The 16,511-nt window shown below is 36.9% G+C and overlaps 1 protein-coding gene across 1 annotated transcript in view; it reads left to right on the top strand.

The window, feature by feature from the left end:
- The first annotated feature begins 653 nt into the window (after positions 1 to 653).
- The window catches only part of LOC124280768 (blood vessel epicardial substance-like), a 34,294-nt gene continuing 18,436 nt past the window's right edge, over positions 654 to 16,511 (top strand). Inside the window, exon 1 of the mRNA XM_046716744.1 lies at positions 654 to 807. Coding sequence (XP_046572700.1) covers positions 769 to 807 — 39 coding nt within the window. The 5' untranslated portion in view covers positions 654 to 768. The remainder of the gene's footprint in view (positions 808 to 16,511) is intronic.

Here is a 16,511-nt window from a genome sequence, read left to right as displayed (position 1 = left end):
ACACGTGATGTTTAAATCTTTAGTAGGGGTGGTGACATGTTGCAAAATGCAAAAGAATCAACTAAAAAGGAAAGCCAGGAAAACCCAGAGCGCGGCGACACAAATGCGCCCTTTTATTGAGAATGAGTGAACACGTTTATGATGTCGCACATGCAACAAGAGTGAGTTTAGTTTTACGCCGCACTCGACAATATTCCAGCTACATGGCGGCGGTCTGTAAATAATCGAGTCTGGACCAGACAATCCAGTGATCAACAGCATGAGCATCGATCTGCGGTATACGGATACAATGACATGTGTCAACCAAGTCAGCGAGCCTGACCACCCTATCCCGTTAGTCGCCTCTTACGACAAGGATGGGTTACTGAAGATCAATTCTAACCCGGATCTTCACGGGTAACAATCTAATGAATTTCGGAAAACACTCTAGTCTCTTTCACGTTTACGATGTCGTAGATGAGCCTACGCTCATGTAAGATACTGTAAGGTTCTTCTGGATTTTATAGTTTTGTTTCCAAAGTCGGATTTGGGGCAGTTTGTCTCAATATTTTACGTGCGCATCTTTCTTTAGCTAAGTCGCGATCAATAACTTGCTGTGAATAACATCTTTGGAAACAACCACCAGTTGAGTCTCTGCATTCACTGCGCATGTGCAGTACCACCGAGAACTTGTTGATTTCATGTACCTGCATCACGTGCAACACGTGCTAAAAGTGAAAATCAGCGAGTCTCGGCGGGGACAGACGAAACACACGCGACAAGTTCCGTATGATACTCACACCCAACATGGCTGTCTACAACGGCAAGGTAAGCTTTCACTGATATCGCCGTGGAACCGTAACTGGCACCAACGGTGGCGACCGTTCACAACGTAAGAGTCGATGTAATCATCTCCATTTAAATATCTAACGGTAAACCATCACCATCTTGAAGAAAAAAGCAGACGGATTACGATTCATGCTATTCATGAAAGCATACAATCTCAAATGGTGGTAGACTGACTGTATTGCATATTTACAAATGATATGGTTGTCAGGACAACTATCGTAGTTTGGTTACGGAGACACGATTTATACTTCTCGGATGGAAACGAGCTGTGTTTTGAGAATTTTGCCTTTTCTTCCCTTCAATATCTCGAATATGTAAGTGGGTATTTCATGGTGCTTGAGCAGTGTTACAACGAAGAAAACTATTTTGGACACACACTTAAGATTTGTTAATTTCACACAATATGTGTTATTTTAAATAATTTGTATCAACCATATCACATGTTATAAATATGTTTCATCTTGTGTATGCAATAGAGCTGGGAAGGGTAACCGGATACCCAGGATGGGTGGGTAATGAGTTGGACCTGGTTATCCGTCTCAATATGGCACCCCATATGATCATGTGACTAATAGATTAAACAATGTAATATGCTATTCTTTCATGATTAAGAGGTTGTATTGTCTTTGAAGATTTATACATAATTACAGTCACTTCTTTTGAATATAATACATGGTTAAGATATTGAAAAACTCTAAATTTTAGCCTCCGAGTTGATGAATATATTGCCATTTCTAACAAATTTGATGTCAAGAATTAACATAACGGGTAATAGGGGTTGGGTACCTGGGTAGAAAATTTGGACCCGTCCCAGCCCTAGTATGCAAACCTGCTCTCTTCCTGAAATGGTTAAAGTCATGCTGATGGGACATTGAGTTTGAACTAAATCACTTCATGCTGTGGTAATGCCTAGTAGATCTAATGCAATAACAGACAACATTTACTTAAAATATTTTACTGTATAACCTTAGTGAACTATGAAATATGTGCGAAACTACATCGGCCCCTGGATACATTGCCTATGCTTGATTTTCACTTGTCGATATTGTTTACCATGCAACTCAGTCAGAGATTTACAGGACACAAATTCTCAATGGACCAGAGGTACAGATTTAAATTACAGGTGAAAACTCAATTCCTATTAAGTCTATTGTGTACAAGTACGCTTGAATATTTGTAAATACTCAATAAATGTGATCTTACATGCACAAAATGTCAAATCTTTGGTGGATTAGATAGAAAACTAAGGTATATTGAGAGATTCAATTTCAGGACATGAACTTTTAGCAACTTGCAGTCTTTCTTATCGTTTCTCATATCACAGATCAAATTTAAATAACAAACACTAACATTTAAACTTTATTATGTTTTTAAAAATTAATGGAAAATGGCAAAATACCCAATCGAGGTGAGTACAATTTATTTGGTTACTCAAAGGAAAATTTGGATACCCAATTGAGATGAAGAAAAGGGAGTACATAACTCAATGACCCAAAAAGTTATCTGTAGCTCTGATTGACACAATGAAATATATTAGCCCATCCACAGGGACGCAAAAAAGTCCAAATACTTTGGTAAAAGTTCCAATCAAGTAACAATAAGTTATCACTGAGTGTGCTACTAAAGTACTGTCGGAAATGCTAGAAAAATGCTTTTTAGCCTTAATATCTTTATAAAGGTGATAAATGTACTATGTTGTCAATATATCAACTCGCCTATTGTCTACCTAATTTTTATTTCAATCGATTTAACATTCCCATGCATTTAAAGGGCAGTTTACAGGAGAGAATTTGGTACCAAAACAGCAACTTAAGATTTTTTCAGAGTTCAACAACAGAAATCTGAAATAGTCTTTACATTTATGCTAATAATACAGGTGGTGTAAAAATATGAATTAACGCTTATCCTAAACAAATAAATGTTGAATGTTTGTGTTACTTTACTAAAGTATCGCTTTCTTTTATTGAAGAAATATTAATATAAATGTTAAGTCTTGATAAATAAGTTTTCCATGCATGCACATCTTTATCACAGCCCACTATTATGGCCAACGATTTGCAGTCGATTGTTGCAAAGGTTTATAGGTTTTTCTGCTTAAAAAGACAGAGGTAAACCTTCCATTAGTTTAGAAAGGGTTTATTACAGAACTTGTAGAGCTGTTGGCATGTCTTACCAACAAGTTTACAATATTGTAAACAAATCAGACAAGACAGGGACTGTCTCAAATGCAAAACCGGACGAAACCATCCTTGACAACTTTGACAAGGGAGTACTTAGACGGGCGGTCTACAAAATTTATGAGAAGAAAAATATATATATTCTAAAGAAGCTACACCAGTGACTTCGCTAAATCTTTGGCCAATGTTCACAACTAGATTAAACTGACCTAATTACATCCATATTTTTCAATGAAATATACTGTTGCCATGCAAAACATTTATTAAAACGTTGCACATTTCTACAAGCAGTCGATAAGATAACACAAGTGATAGGATTCTTTCCAATGTACAGTAATTCGTATGTTTATTTCAAAACAAACACAAATACACAAATGATCCCTTACATAACCGATACGTATACTATACGTACACATATTCAACATTTTGCAGAAAACATCTATTGAGATGACCCTTCGCCCCGAGCGTGTGCTCAGGTGTCAATTTCAGTGTCCTCCCATTTGTGAGAACTCCCATTTGTGAGACACATTAATTAATGGTTCAGTGCACACAGGTGGTGCTTCCCCATCCCTGCGATGAAAGTGGGAACAGCCCTGTTGCTGAAGAGTACCCGCAGGAGGCATAGTTCATTAATGAGTTAATTATCACAGAAGACATTGTTCGTTGATAAGCATTTATTGTTTTCAATAGATACTGAAATACTGGAAAAGATTATCGTGAACTGGTGATATATTCTACTTGTTGAAGGCCTGCCATAATGGTGATCGGAAAGAGCAGTCAAAGGTTAATAAATACATTTGGATTAATTATAGTTACAACAGTTATTGCTAGATTTTTCAAACACGTAAATCTGAGTAGGTAAATTAATTTCTCTTCCAAATGATCACGAAGTTACCTACACAAAGTGTAATTTTTTAAAGCCATTTATCTGAGTAGGTTAATTACTTTATCTTTTAGAGTTTCAGTTAAATGGCTAATCCATAATTAGCTGGGGTTAATCCATTCTATCAGATAGGGGAGTAAGGTGTGTTTTCTTTGGTAATAATCTACTCCACTGTCTCACAACTGGGAGTCTCACAACTGGGAGTTCTCACAAATGGGAGTAGACCGTCAATTTCACCTGTCGATACCGTGCATGCTGATGACGTAACACAGGCAGTTAATGTTTGTTTCAAATAACGTCCAATTACCCCTTATTTTTCTAAGTTTTTTGTATTTTCATCAGTAAAAACACATTTTAGAGCATGTCTCAAAATTTATTCCCTCGGTGTACATTAGGTAGATGTTTCTTGAAGTGATATTTGTTATTTAAGTAACTGTAATACCTCTGAATTTTAAATATAAGTCAAAAAGCATTTTTCTAGCATTTCCGACATTACTATAGCTGGGTTATGGTATCATTTGCAATTTAATTACTGTCACCATTAATGTGTTGACCATGATACACAATACAATAACAGTATTATTATAATATTTAAGTGTCTGGGACCCCCATTTTGTTGTCCAGGACCCCTGAAAATTATAAGCATGAGTCCCAGGGACCCTCAAATTCAGGCCTCAAGGTAAATCCCTGCTCACTCTTGGTGACCAATTAATGCAAGTTACAAACAAGCCTCATTCTTGGGGTGGAAATGTCACCATGGTTGTCAGTCCCATTATTTACTATGATTTGCAAGAAAACGTTTTAAAAAACTGACTGTCATACAAAAGAAAAAATATCTTTTTGAAGGAAAGGACGACTTTATTACTCTTAAAACTTTCGTGTCTAGGCAATATGAGTTACCCCCCTTACCATTTTACTTTCCTCCTGATAAAGTTTTTATTGGTCTGTAACATGTACAGACAAATCAAGGGCAGGTAATTTGAGATTGCAAGAACCACAAGGATGGATCCAGGGGCTGGTGTGGCTTAGAAAGCCCTGGAGACATAGATAATGTTACATGTCTGGGGCAATAAGAAAAAGAGAAGGCTCATAAAGCTCCTGATTATTCGTGACCATGTCTTTGGTGATGTTAAACTTGATGTAACCTCACCTCACCCCACCCCAAAATCATGGATCACCCAAGACAGCGAAAACTCACCTTTTAAATTCGTTTATTAATTCCAGCCACGTTGACAGCACCTATGTAGTGCTAGATTCCACGGGTCTAAAAACTTATTGCAACATCTATAAATCATTTCCTCGACAGTAAGCAGGCATTTTCTCCAAAACCATCGGCAATCATACTCACTTGTCGGCCATAGATGGCCTTGACATTTAAGTGACCTGAGCAGTAAATTGGTAAGAATAATTTTAGAGGTTAAATATTTATAAATGTAATTTCCCAAAAATGAATCAATATCGAATGCATTTTTACAACCGCTAAAATTATTCTTAACTGTTCCGTACATCATCCAAATTAGAAGGAATATTGCAAAGTTCATATTTCGCGCCCATTAGCAAAAAGGCAAAATCTTAGGACTTATTCGATTATGCTAAACCGGTTTTGGTTTCTGGAAAACCATGCACTCGATTATGTCGAAACCTAAAACTGGGTTCTGAAACTTCGAAACCATCTCCGAGGCAGGTTTCGCAGTTTTGGTTTCGCGTTCCCTCACAACAAACATGGCGGAAACGAAGTTCAGCTGATCTTGGTGGCAAAATAGAGCAGTAGTTTCTGTAACCAAAACAATGATAAAAATCGACTGAGAACTAGGAAAATATTATTTAAAACCCCAGTCTATTGAACATGACTATTTTATCTAACTGGTATACATATAATTGCTTGTTACAGTATAATTACATATACGCAAATATTTACTTCCAAAAGCATCTCATCTCTTTATTATTTGTTCAATCCCTGATAAAATGACAAAAAATATTACCTTCAGCAAAGCTGTCGTCCAATTCCTTCCACATATATAGTAGCTGAGACATTTTTTTGTATCCATTTTGAAACCAGATGGTGAAACCATCCACTCGTTTATAAAACTAGAAACTAGTTTCACTTTGGAACCATGTATCCGAAACTAGACACTCGTTGGTAACAGGAGAAACCAGTTTCAGAAACCAAAACCAGTTTCGCAATAATCGAACAGGCCCTTATAGTATATTATATTTTCCACCAATCGGATGGCCCAATTCAGTTTCTGCGTATATGCTCAGATCACTTGAATGTCAAGGCCGTCTATGGCCAACAAGTGAGTTGGGTCTATATACCTATATGTCTTTCTAACGCTGTTTCTAAGCGTGACACGCCCCTGTGAACTATTTAACTATGGCAATCATTAACAACTGGACATTCTCTGTGTATTTTGACTTGGTGCTCTAATTAGAGTTCTGAATGGTATGGGTTTTTTATCTTGCCCTGAGGAAACCTTGTTTAGATCCACTCTCAGCAATGTTTCCACGAAATGATAGTGGTCTGTAAATAATATTCATGGCCTGGTGATAGACGGTCAGACAATCCATACACAAAATCAGAGAAAAGTATACTGAACATCTAACATACAAAAGCTATCAGCTTCAGTATGTGGCATTTAGAAGCTGGAGGTGAGGTGAAATTGGGTTTAACGTCGTGCTTGAGAATATTTCGCTCATATGACGACGTGCATGCGTGTGTATGTGTAAGTGCGGCTGCTTGTACTAGCCCAGATTTAAGCTGGTTTTATAGTGCTAGCCCACTGAGATACCATGCCACAGTGAAGCATGAATACCCCACTCAGACACATTATACTGACTCCGAGCCGACCAGTCCTTGTTGTACCCATTAATGCCGAGCGCCAGGCAGGGACCAACAAGTACCATATTTTAACGTCTTTTGGTATCGAACCGCGACCTTCAGCTCTTCGGGTGGACGCTCTAACCACTACACCACGGAGGCGGTCCTTAGAGGTGTCCTCCCATTACGCAGACAGCCAGTTCGCAGACACCTTAAAACAACAACATTTACGGACCAGTGAACAGATTATCTACTACCTGTTAGCTACACATTATAATGGAATAGTCCAAATAAAACAGGAACAAACTGAAGCTATATTATTTATGTTGAAAGATGGACGAAAAGACAGTAATTTGAATTTTTATTGGTGCAATATAAAACAGTTTATTTATTAACAGGTTATTTATTTTCATAAACATGTCGGTTTAACCTTCTAGTTTAACGGGAGTCGGCATCATCATATTGAAAACATTAGCTTAGCTATTTGAAATTGCGACACTGTTGTATCGTATAAATCAAATATAGATAAATGTGAACCTAAATATTATTCATTTGGAATAAAGAAGTTATATGTTTTGCACACAATATTAAGATATATGACGACTGCACTTAGTTACGATTTATTTAGAATAAATATTTAAAATATGACGCATCATGTCAATGTGGCCATGGATGTGAGAATGTTTTTCATTACTTCCTTGAATGTCCATTGTATACTACTCAAAGACATAAAGTTTTACAATCTTTAGAAAGTATTGTTGAAATTAGAACACTGATTGGTATTAATTGTATCTTACATGACAATGCAGGTGTCTCATTTACTGCAAATAAGAATGTTTTCAAATATGTATATATCTATATCTCTCCAACAAAACGTTTTCTAAGTTAACTTCTGTTGTACATATGCTATTATTGGGAGGGGACTTTTCTATCAGTAAACACAATCAAACCTCTCAGTGACAAACCTGTTTTTATATTCGATAGTAATTGATAGTAAAATCAATTTTGAGAAGAGAAATCATTTAATCGCAACAAAGTTCTATTTACCCACAATCAAACTTGTCAGTAACGAACCTGTTTCAGGCTCACCCGTAGGTGTTACCGTAATTAACCTTCTAGTTCAGTGTCTGTCAATTGGATGTCTGTCAAATGGGAGATAACCTCTTTAGAAGCTGGAATGATGAAGAGGGACAATGTTTATGGATAGACAACTACTTTATAGGAAGAGATGCAATGTTTTTGCTTGATAACAGTGTTAGCATCTACACCGAAATGATGCATCTATTGCAATTAAGAACTTGTCTCTGCCTATAGAAATTGTTCCTCTTCAAAAGTTATCAGCATTTTCTGTGGACCTCTGTGTACGTAACCTCTATATGAAATGTAATAACATAAAAAAATCATAGTTCACATGAATACTAGTAATATGATAAATTCATATTCAGTCAGTGATGTATCTATTCGCGAGGGAGAATGGCTTGGTTTTTGCAAATTTGGGATTGAGAGAATGAACAGTGAAAAAGAGTGGTCAGATTGTGTAACCAATCTTGTCATATGTTGCTTCAATACCTTTGTGGGGTGGTGGGGTAGCCTAGTGGTTAAAGTGTTTGCTTGTCGCTCTGAAGAAGCATTGCCCACATGGGTACAATGTGTGAAGCCCATTTCTGGTGTCCCCTGCTCTGATATTGTTTGAATATTGCTAAAAGTGCCGTAAAAACAAACTCACTCACTCACATGAAAAATAGATCATTACCTTCATGTGCTTTCATATTGTAAATATATATCAGAAATAAAAACATGTTTTATATTCACCAAAGGCTCTCACAGCACCACTTGTACCATATTACAAATGTATGACATTTACGATTCAGAGACACTCTTGGATCATAATGTTTATATATATATATCTATATATACCAATGGAAATACATCAGCTGAAGCACTAAATGGCAAAATAACTTCACTTGTAAAGAGAATAAAATCACCACAAAATGGATAAACCAACAGATCAGTTGCTCGTCTACTCTAGAGGCATGATGAAAATAGCTGTTGATTTCCATAAAATGTGCCATTAAAAAGGTTCTATTCAAGGATTTGAGTTATATTTCAACATTCCAATGCCGATGCAGGTCCTGGTGGCCAGACTTTGTGGCTGCATACATTGATGCTCAGAACATCAATCACAGGATTGTCTGTTTCAGGTTACAGTATTTACAGATTGCCGTAATGAAGCAGGAATACTGATGATGAATGCTACGTTAAACAACAAGCAAGCAAATAAAACATTGTATCCCTGTTGTCAAAGTGATAACAAAATAAAATATGACATGATTAAATAAAAATGTATCTGAATCACTGAAACACAAGAGTACTCCTACCCTACACAATCCCAACCCTTTCACCAGTCATGAAAATCACTATTTGGAATATTTTCAATATTGGAAATCCTGACAATTTCCATTTCTAATACTGACATTTCAGAATTCCAACCTTGGACAGTTTGACACATGGAAATTGACTGTCTGCATGGTGTCTGAATGGTGACTGCATGGTGTCTGAATGGTGACTGGTGTCTGCATGGTGTCTGAATGGTGACTGCATGGTGTCTGAGTGGTGACTGGTGTCTGCATGGTGTCTGAATGGTGTCTGAATGGTGACTGCATGGTGTCTGAATGGTGACTGCATGGTGATTGGCCAAACGGTAATTCATGAAATGCCTGACAAATAATGAATGCTGCAACAAAGTGTCCAAAAAATTACGTCCTGACATTCTGAGTTCTACATCCTTGCATCAGGCCGTGACACGGTACAAAGTTATTGGAGTAAGTGACTGAGTGAATTTAGTTTTACGTGACTTTTAGCACTATTCCCGCTGCCCAAAGAAGCAAGTTGTGTTTTTTATGTATGTTCAGAGACCATGTATGAAGACCATGTTTGGCCTAATGCACAGTTTATTGCCAAGGACTTGCTGCCATGTTTGCCTACAGAAACCCAGCGTTTTATCTTGACTAGTCCAGAGGCAGATAACTTGATAACAGTTCCCAATTTGCGTAAATAATGTCAAGGTTTCTCAGAATTTACAAAACTAAAAACATTAAAAAGACAAGTTTTGACAATATCACAATATCGAGATAAGGAGACATAAACCAGCAATGAATCGTGATCAAGGTGTATACCTGCCAAGTGCGTGGGACCTCTTGATTAACTTTTGATGAACTTTAGATAAAAGAAAAAACGAATCTACTATTCTTTTTGGAAAGCCTGCTATCAAGTAACTTTTGTGTAATTAGCAGTTGTTGTGTATTGACAATTCAACTTTCAACTCTATTATTTAGCATGAATTTTCATCATTATGTACTTAACTCTTCAAACTCACTTATACAGTACTCTCCCTAGTGTACTGTGATGTCACTTGCATTGTGACATCATAACTCAGTTATGACACCATTAGTGACGATGTCATAGTCCTAACTGCCAGTTCACCTGATGAAGGGACCTGGAATGGTCTGGAAACGTCGTGAGAGAAATTAAAAAGAAGTTTAATCCATAAAAATATCTTGAATATCACACTATTTTCCCAATTTCCAAGCAGTGACAGAAATCTCTAAAAAAGTTCCTGAAGAAGCATGTTTAGAATGTTAGTGAATCTAGAATGAAGGCATTGTATCAATGTATTGTGAGTGAGTGGTTTTTTTACGCCGCTTTTAGCAATATTCCAGCAATGACATAGGGACACCAGAAATGGGCTTCACACATTGTACGTATGTGGGAAATCAAACCCAGGTCTTAAGCGTGACGAATAAACACTTTAACCACTGGGCTACCCCACCACCCCTGATCAATTTTTAGCACTTGGGAGTAGTATCTAATAGGTAACCTCATTGGCATATATATCGGATCGTGAGCCAAGTTTAGTAAATTGGTTTATCGACTTGATAATACCATCCATTATATTGGGATTGCCCTTGGCTCCCACGTATAAAAGTCATCCCGACTCATCTGTCTTTATGGAAATCCTATGCAGATAATAAGGGGTAATTTTTTAAAAAGAATTTGTTAGAAAATTAATTTACTGATATGTGATATTCTATAATGATCTTCAAACTGAAAATTATATCATCTGTTTGCTATAATACATTCAAGTGTTACCTTTGTTTAATTTTATTCTGAACTATTTCTATCGGTTTCCAATTGTCAGTATTTGTTCAGAGCTCCAGATAAGATTTAGCTCATGTGGGTACTGTACCCACTGTATTTTTTGGGAGTGGGTATTATGTATGTTGAGTGGGTATTTCATTTTCCGTTACCCACTGCTTTCAAATATGTGCGTATTTCAGTAATTTTACTCACCTAAGTATTAGGTATTTCGTATTGCGATATATTGTGATATGTGTTGGCGTATTGCAATATGCAATATGTATTGCAATATATTGTGAAGTATAATACATGGGCTAAGGTAATGAAATTTCCGTTACTTTCTTTTGAAACACTGCCACTGACCACTGTCAGGACTCATATGTGATTGTTGAACAAGAGGTCAAAATTGATGACTTCGCTCTAAAGTCTGCAGCGGCGTCTGCCATATTGGTTGGTTTATCCCCACAGCGAGTGCTGGTACCAATCTATGTTTAATTATTTATTTGGTTTAAAAACCACGCAAATGCAATTATATGACCAATAAACATTCTCAAAAACATTCAGGTATAATAATATAAAGGAGATATAAATGTTATTAGTATTTTTGATTAGTTCATGAGAATTACCAATCAAGGTCACGGAAATTGCCGATCTTATTGGGTGAACCTGGTTCGCGAAATATGTACCGCAATATATCGTGTTGTGAAGTTCGAATTACTATATACCGGTTAACCGGTATTATCACCCACACCTACTAAGTATTATGCCATTGAGTAAGTTTACTAAGCAGGTATGTTCTGCCTTATGTCATACCTAATCAAAACCAACTTAAATATAATGGAAATGATTTCATAAAAAATCACTCATCCTATACTGACAGTACAACACTAGTCCTATACTAACAGTACAACTTGATAGCAATCGATGTCTTTTTCATTACGCAAGCGATTTTTATAAATATATTCCGTACGCATTTGTTTTAAACTTTTTGCGTATCTAACATTTTAAATGCGTAATTGGTATGCAACAATTGTTTTTCAATGCGTAAATGGAAATTTTCTATGCATATTTTACCCGGATATGCAGCTTATCTGGGCCTCTGTAATTTGTTTATTTTAATTATCATAAAAAGTTGTTGACTTGACTTTGGTTAATTTTGCTGTTGAGTCTGTTTGACCAATCTGTATTTTCAACACAGATTGTGCCAAATATGCAAGATATCTGTGTCAGGTGAATCATTGTTATATGACAAAGGTATAAATTAACATGGCGGCAACCTCTGATCTAACGTCGTAGCAGTCAGTAAAACCAGATGGAACCATGACATTTCACGCATTTCGATAGCCTGTCTCCATAGCTTTATCCAAAATTGTCACAGATAATTAAAAAAGCCAAACTAATCCCCAATCAAATGGCCTTTTTGATTTTAAAAGTAACATTGCCATGACAACCAAGACATTTAAAAATACCTCTTGATGTTTACCATGAGTCATCTATGAAGCAAGCTATCAGCTGTTAATGTCACAGGGATGTGCTTCAAATAGCAAAAGTATTCTGTCGGGAACTCAGGTGACATTTTGTGGAACGCTTCCAGCCCTTGTTTCTCCCACTGCCACATGGCATATATCATGTAACTAAACAGGCTGGCTTAGGCGGCAGATCAGGGGTAAGTTTGGTATTATTTTTAATAATTCGAAGGATTTTGAAAAGCCGGTCATGAAGCTGAAATCTGGATTATGTATGTATGTCCTTTGAATTTTTTATTTTTTTTCATCAATTGAGATAGACACTGCGATATTATTTTTGTGTTATAGGTTCATGGAGTAATAGATTTTACTGAAGAGTGATTTCAGTGTAATGATCGTATGGATTGTGATTTTCTATTTATAGACTTGTATCGTTCATGACATGCTGTGATTTCATTATCAGATTTGATTGGCTTTGTGATGAGGTTTATGTACATGATTGTTATGAGAATTAGTGTTATGCTTGTAGTTAAAACAAATATAATAATTGTGGTCATGATGATGATGATGATGGTGATGGTGATGAAGTAGGTAGTGGTGGTTCTTGTGATGTAATGATGATGATGATGATGATGATGATGGTGGTAGTGGTGGTGCAAAAGTACTGTCGGAAATAGAAAAAAACTTTTTAGGCTGTTACTCTGTATCCTTAAAATTTACAAATTTACAAATATATATCAAAATAACCCACATCTGCCTAACTGGGCATTCAGTGGGATGCGTAATAGTATATCCAGAAAAGCATGTTTATAATGAAGGTAAGTTTAATTTCAAAATGGACATTCTAAAATTGACCTTTGTAATATAATATCATCTCACACTAATTTGCATAAAGCCATGTGTTCCAAATAAGTCGCTTTTTCTACGTTTCCTATCTCCCTACCACTGAGACTATAGTTAGGCCGAACTTTTTAACAGATATTTCACACTTACACATATTAACTACATAAATTGTGGATATTAATGCGAAAAAAAAGTTTTTTTCTATTTCCAACAGTACTTTAGTGATGGTGATGAAGTAGGTGATAAAGTAGGTGATGATGATGTTGATGATGGTGATGGTGATGATGATGATGATGATGATGATGATGATGATGATGATGATGATGATGTTGATGGTGATGATGGTGCTAGTGATGGTGATGATGAGCATGATTCAAAAGTTGACATTACTTAAAGTTATTTACTTATCATGAAAAGTAAACAACAGTGCAATAATACAATGACGGTGACAATAAATCATGAATATGACAAGGACAATGACCCAAATGATTATGTATCACACAGTCCCGTTGGATGATATGTTATACATGGTTGGTTATCTTCGATCTGCCTATTTTACATGACACGGGTATTACCTTCATTTCACTAACACTGACAACTATTAGCTGAGCTCTAACATATTCAGTGGAGATGTATAATCACTGCCAAGTAACAAGCTAACCATGTACGCAGTTATTCTTAATCATTCGAGTGAGTGAGTTTAGTTTCCCTCCACTTTTATCAATATTCCAGCAATATGACGACAGGGGATACCAGAAATGGGCTTCACACGTTGTACCCATGTAGAGAATCACACCCGGGTCTTTGTCGTGGTGAGTGAGTGCTTTAACCACTAGGCTACCCCACCGCCCCCGAAAGCAGGTAACATAAAGTAGAATATAGAGAGTGAACAGATACTGCTAACTGTTATGAAATCCTCAATTGATCTGTATACAGACAGACAGACAGGATTTGTGTCACATACGTGTAATATGCAACAATATTAAGATGTTTATGTACTAAGTGGCTTCACCTTCTGCCTTAATAGGCTTAGGAGATACTGTGCATAAATACAATTTTTAAACTTATCCTATCTCAATTTATGCACTTTTTCTTGCTTTTCGACCATGGAGTGGAAATGACCTGGAATGAAGTTTCAGTCCCTTGTAACAACCATTGTTTAATGTAACAGACTTTTTCATTGCATGAATTTCATTCATTGTACCAGAATCTGTTGTTGGTATAAACGTTGCAACATCTGTAATTGTCTTGATGATGGTCAGTTTTTGGTTATTGGAAAGCAAGCTCTCAGAGAACGAAGGACAGGGACTATTAGATTTCAGCGTGTAGAGAAGGAATTGTGACCTTGACATAGATGATTTAATGATGCTTACTTTCGCTAATGCTGTTCTTGGATGATCCCTCAGGCTCTTATCGTAGCGAGACCCTCAGGCGCCTGTTCCAGACATCTGAACTATAGAAAAGGAATCCTTTGTCTGATCCCCTGATAACTGTCCTGTCAGTCCTGTAAAGCTTGGTAGTTATGAAAGAATCGGCAACCTCACCAGGTTTGCCAATTCCTTCCCTTTATTCATTGAAACCCCTAGGGTTGGTGATCTGTTCATCTTCCATGTTCAACTATCCCTCCAGTTGTTCCATTGTGCAATTTGTTGTTCCTTCCTACTTGCATCCTCATCTGATCCAATCACCTCTAGCCTTTTGTCTGCATTCAAACGTGACTTTAGTCGACAAACCCTCTTGCTTCATCTACGATTCTACAGCAGTTGATCCTAGATTGTTGTTTGACAATCCTGTCTACTCTGGATTCTTCGGCTGAGTCCTCCAGGCCTCCTCAAACCTTGCTTCCATCTTCGACGATACTGAATCACTGTTCTGTCTTCATTCAGTGATCCCACCTTCATACCATTGCATCGTATCAGCCTTTTGATTTTCATGTCTTCGTTCGGTCTGTATGAATTACTTAAATTTCCACCTTCACTGAGGTACAATGGAAGAATCTTCTTCTTTAGCCAGGATGTCCATGAGCGCTGTCTCTTGAGTTTTGTACCAACAGGATTTCATGGTAAGTCCCCAGTTGACCCAAGCGAGGTTGTTCCTGTATTGCAATGTCATCAAGTGAACATGTCCTGATGTTGACCAAGGTCTGTTTGTGCCAATGTTACAGTGACTTCATCAAGTGAACATGTCCTGATGATGACCAAGGTCTGTTTGTGCCAATGTTGCAGTGACTTCATCAAGTGAACATGTCCTGATGTGACCAAGGTCTGTTTGTGCCAATGTTGCAATGTTGCAAGGTCTGTTTGTGCCAATGTTGCATCATCAAGTAAACATGTCCTGATGATGACCAAGGTCTGTTTGTGCCAATGTTGCAATGACTTCATCAAGTAAACATGTCCTGATGTTGACCAAGGTCTGTTTGTGCCAATGTTGCAGTGACTTCATCAAGTGAACATGTCCTGATGTTGACCAAGGTCTGTTTGTGCCAATGTTGCAATGACTTCATCAAGTGAACATGTCCTGATGTTGACCATCAAGTTGCAACATGTCCTGATGTTGACCAAGGTCTGTTTGTGCCAATGTTGCAGTGACTTCATCAAGTGAACATGTCCTGATGTTGACCAAGGTCTGTTTGTGCCAATGTTGCAGTGACTTCATCAAGTGAACATGTCCTGATGTTGACCAAGGTCTGTTTGTGCCAATGTTGCAGTGACTTCATCAAGTGAAACATGTCCTGATGTTGACCAAGGTCTGTTTGTGCCAATGTTGCAATGACTTCATCAAGTGAACATGTCACTAATTTGATTTTCTTCTGTCCACATGTGCCTTTCGATCAGCCTATTTCTGTTGTTATTGGGTCAGTAAATTTGATTGTGTCATATTCAATAAAAGCTGATTGTATGATAAAAAAATTTCACTCTTGCTCATGTTATAATCTCTACTTTCGCTCATGTAATAATCACTGTATCTTTCACAGCGAGAATCTGAATAAAATGGCATCTATCTGGGATTCAGGTGAGCTAAATCCCATTCCCATATTTTGACTAAGCGCTAAATGAGAGTCATCTATTTTAATTTTAGTAAATATGCTCTTTAAATTTTCCTATTACTTTGACAACATCATTAAGATAAGTGATTTATGTCTTTTTATGTGATGTTGGTAAGCTTCCATTATCGTCTCAAATAATTAAGAGGTGTAGGATTACAGGTAAATTCAAAACTAAAGCCAAATTTACTTTCATGCACTTCACTGTTTCAAAAGGGAACCGTTGATTGCATTATCATGAAGCGATTACGTTCTATAAATCTCTGCACTTTGGCTAATTGCATTCCCAAATGTACAACTATGGCAAAATCCAGTG

Source organism: Haliotis rubra, unplaced genomic scaffold (genome assembly GCF_003918875.1).
Source record: "Haliotis rubra isolate DU_JTF1 unplaced genomic scaffold, ASM391887v1 Scf273, whole genome shotgun sequence".
NCBI classification, from domain to species: Eukaryota; Metazoa; Mollusca; class Gastropoda; order Lepetellida; family Haliotidae; genus Haliotis; species Haliotis rubra.
This window is presented reverse-complemented; position numbering and strand designations above follow the sequence as displayed.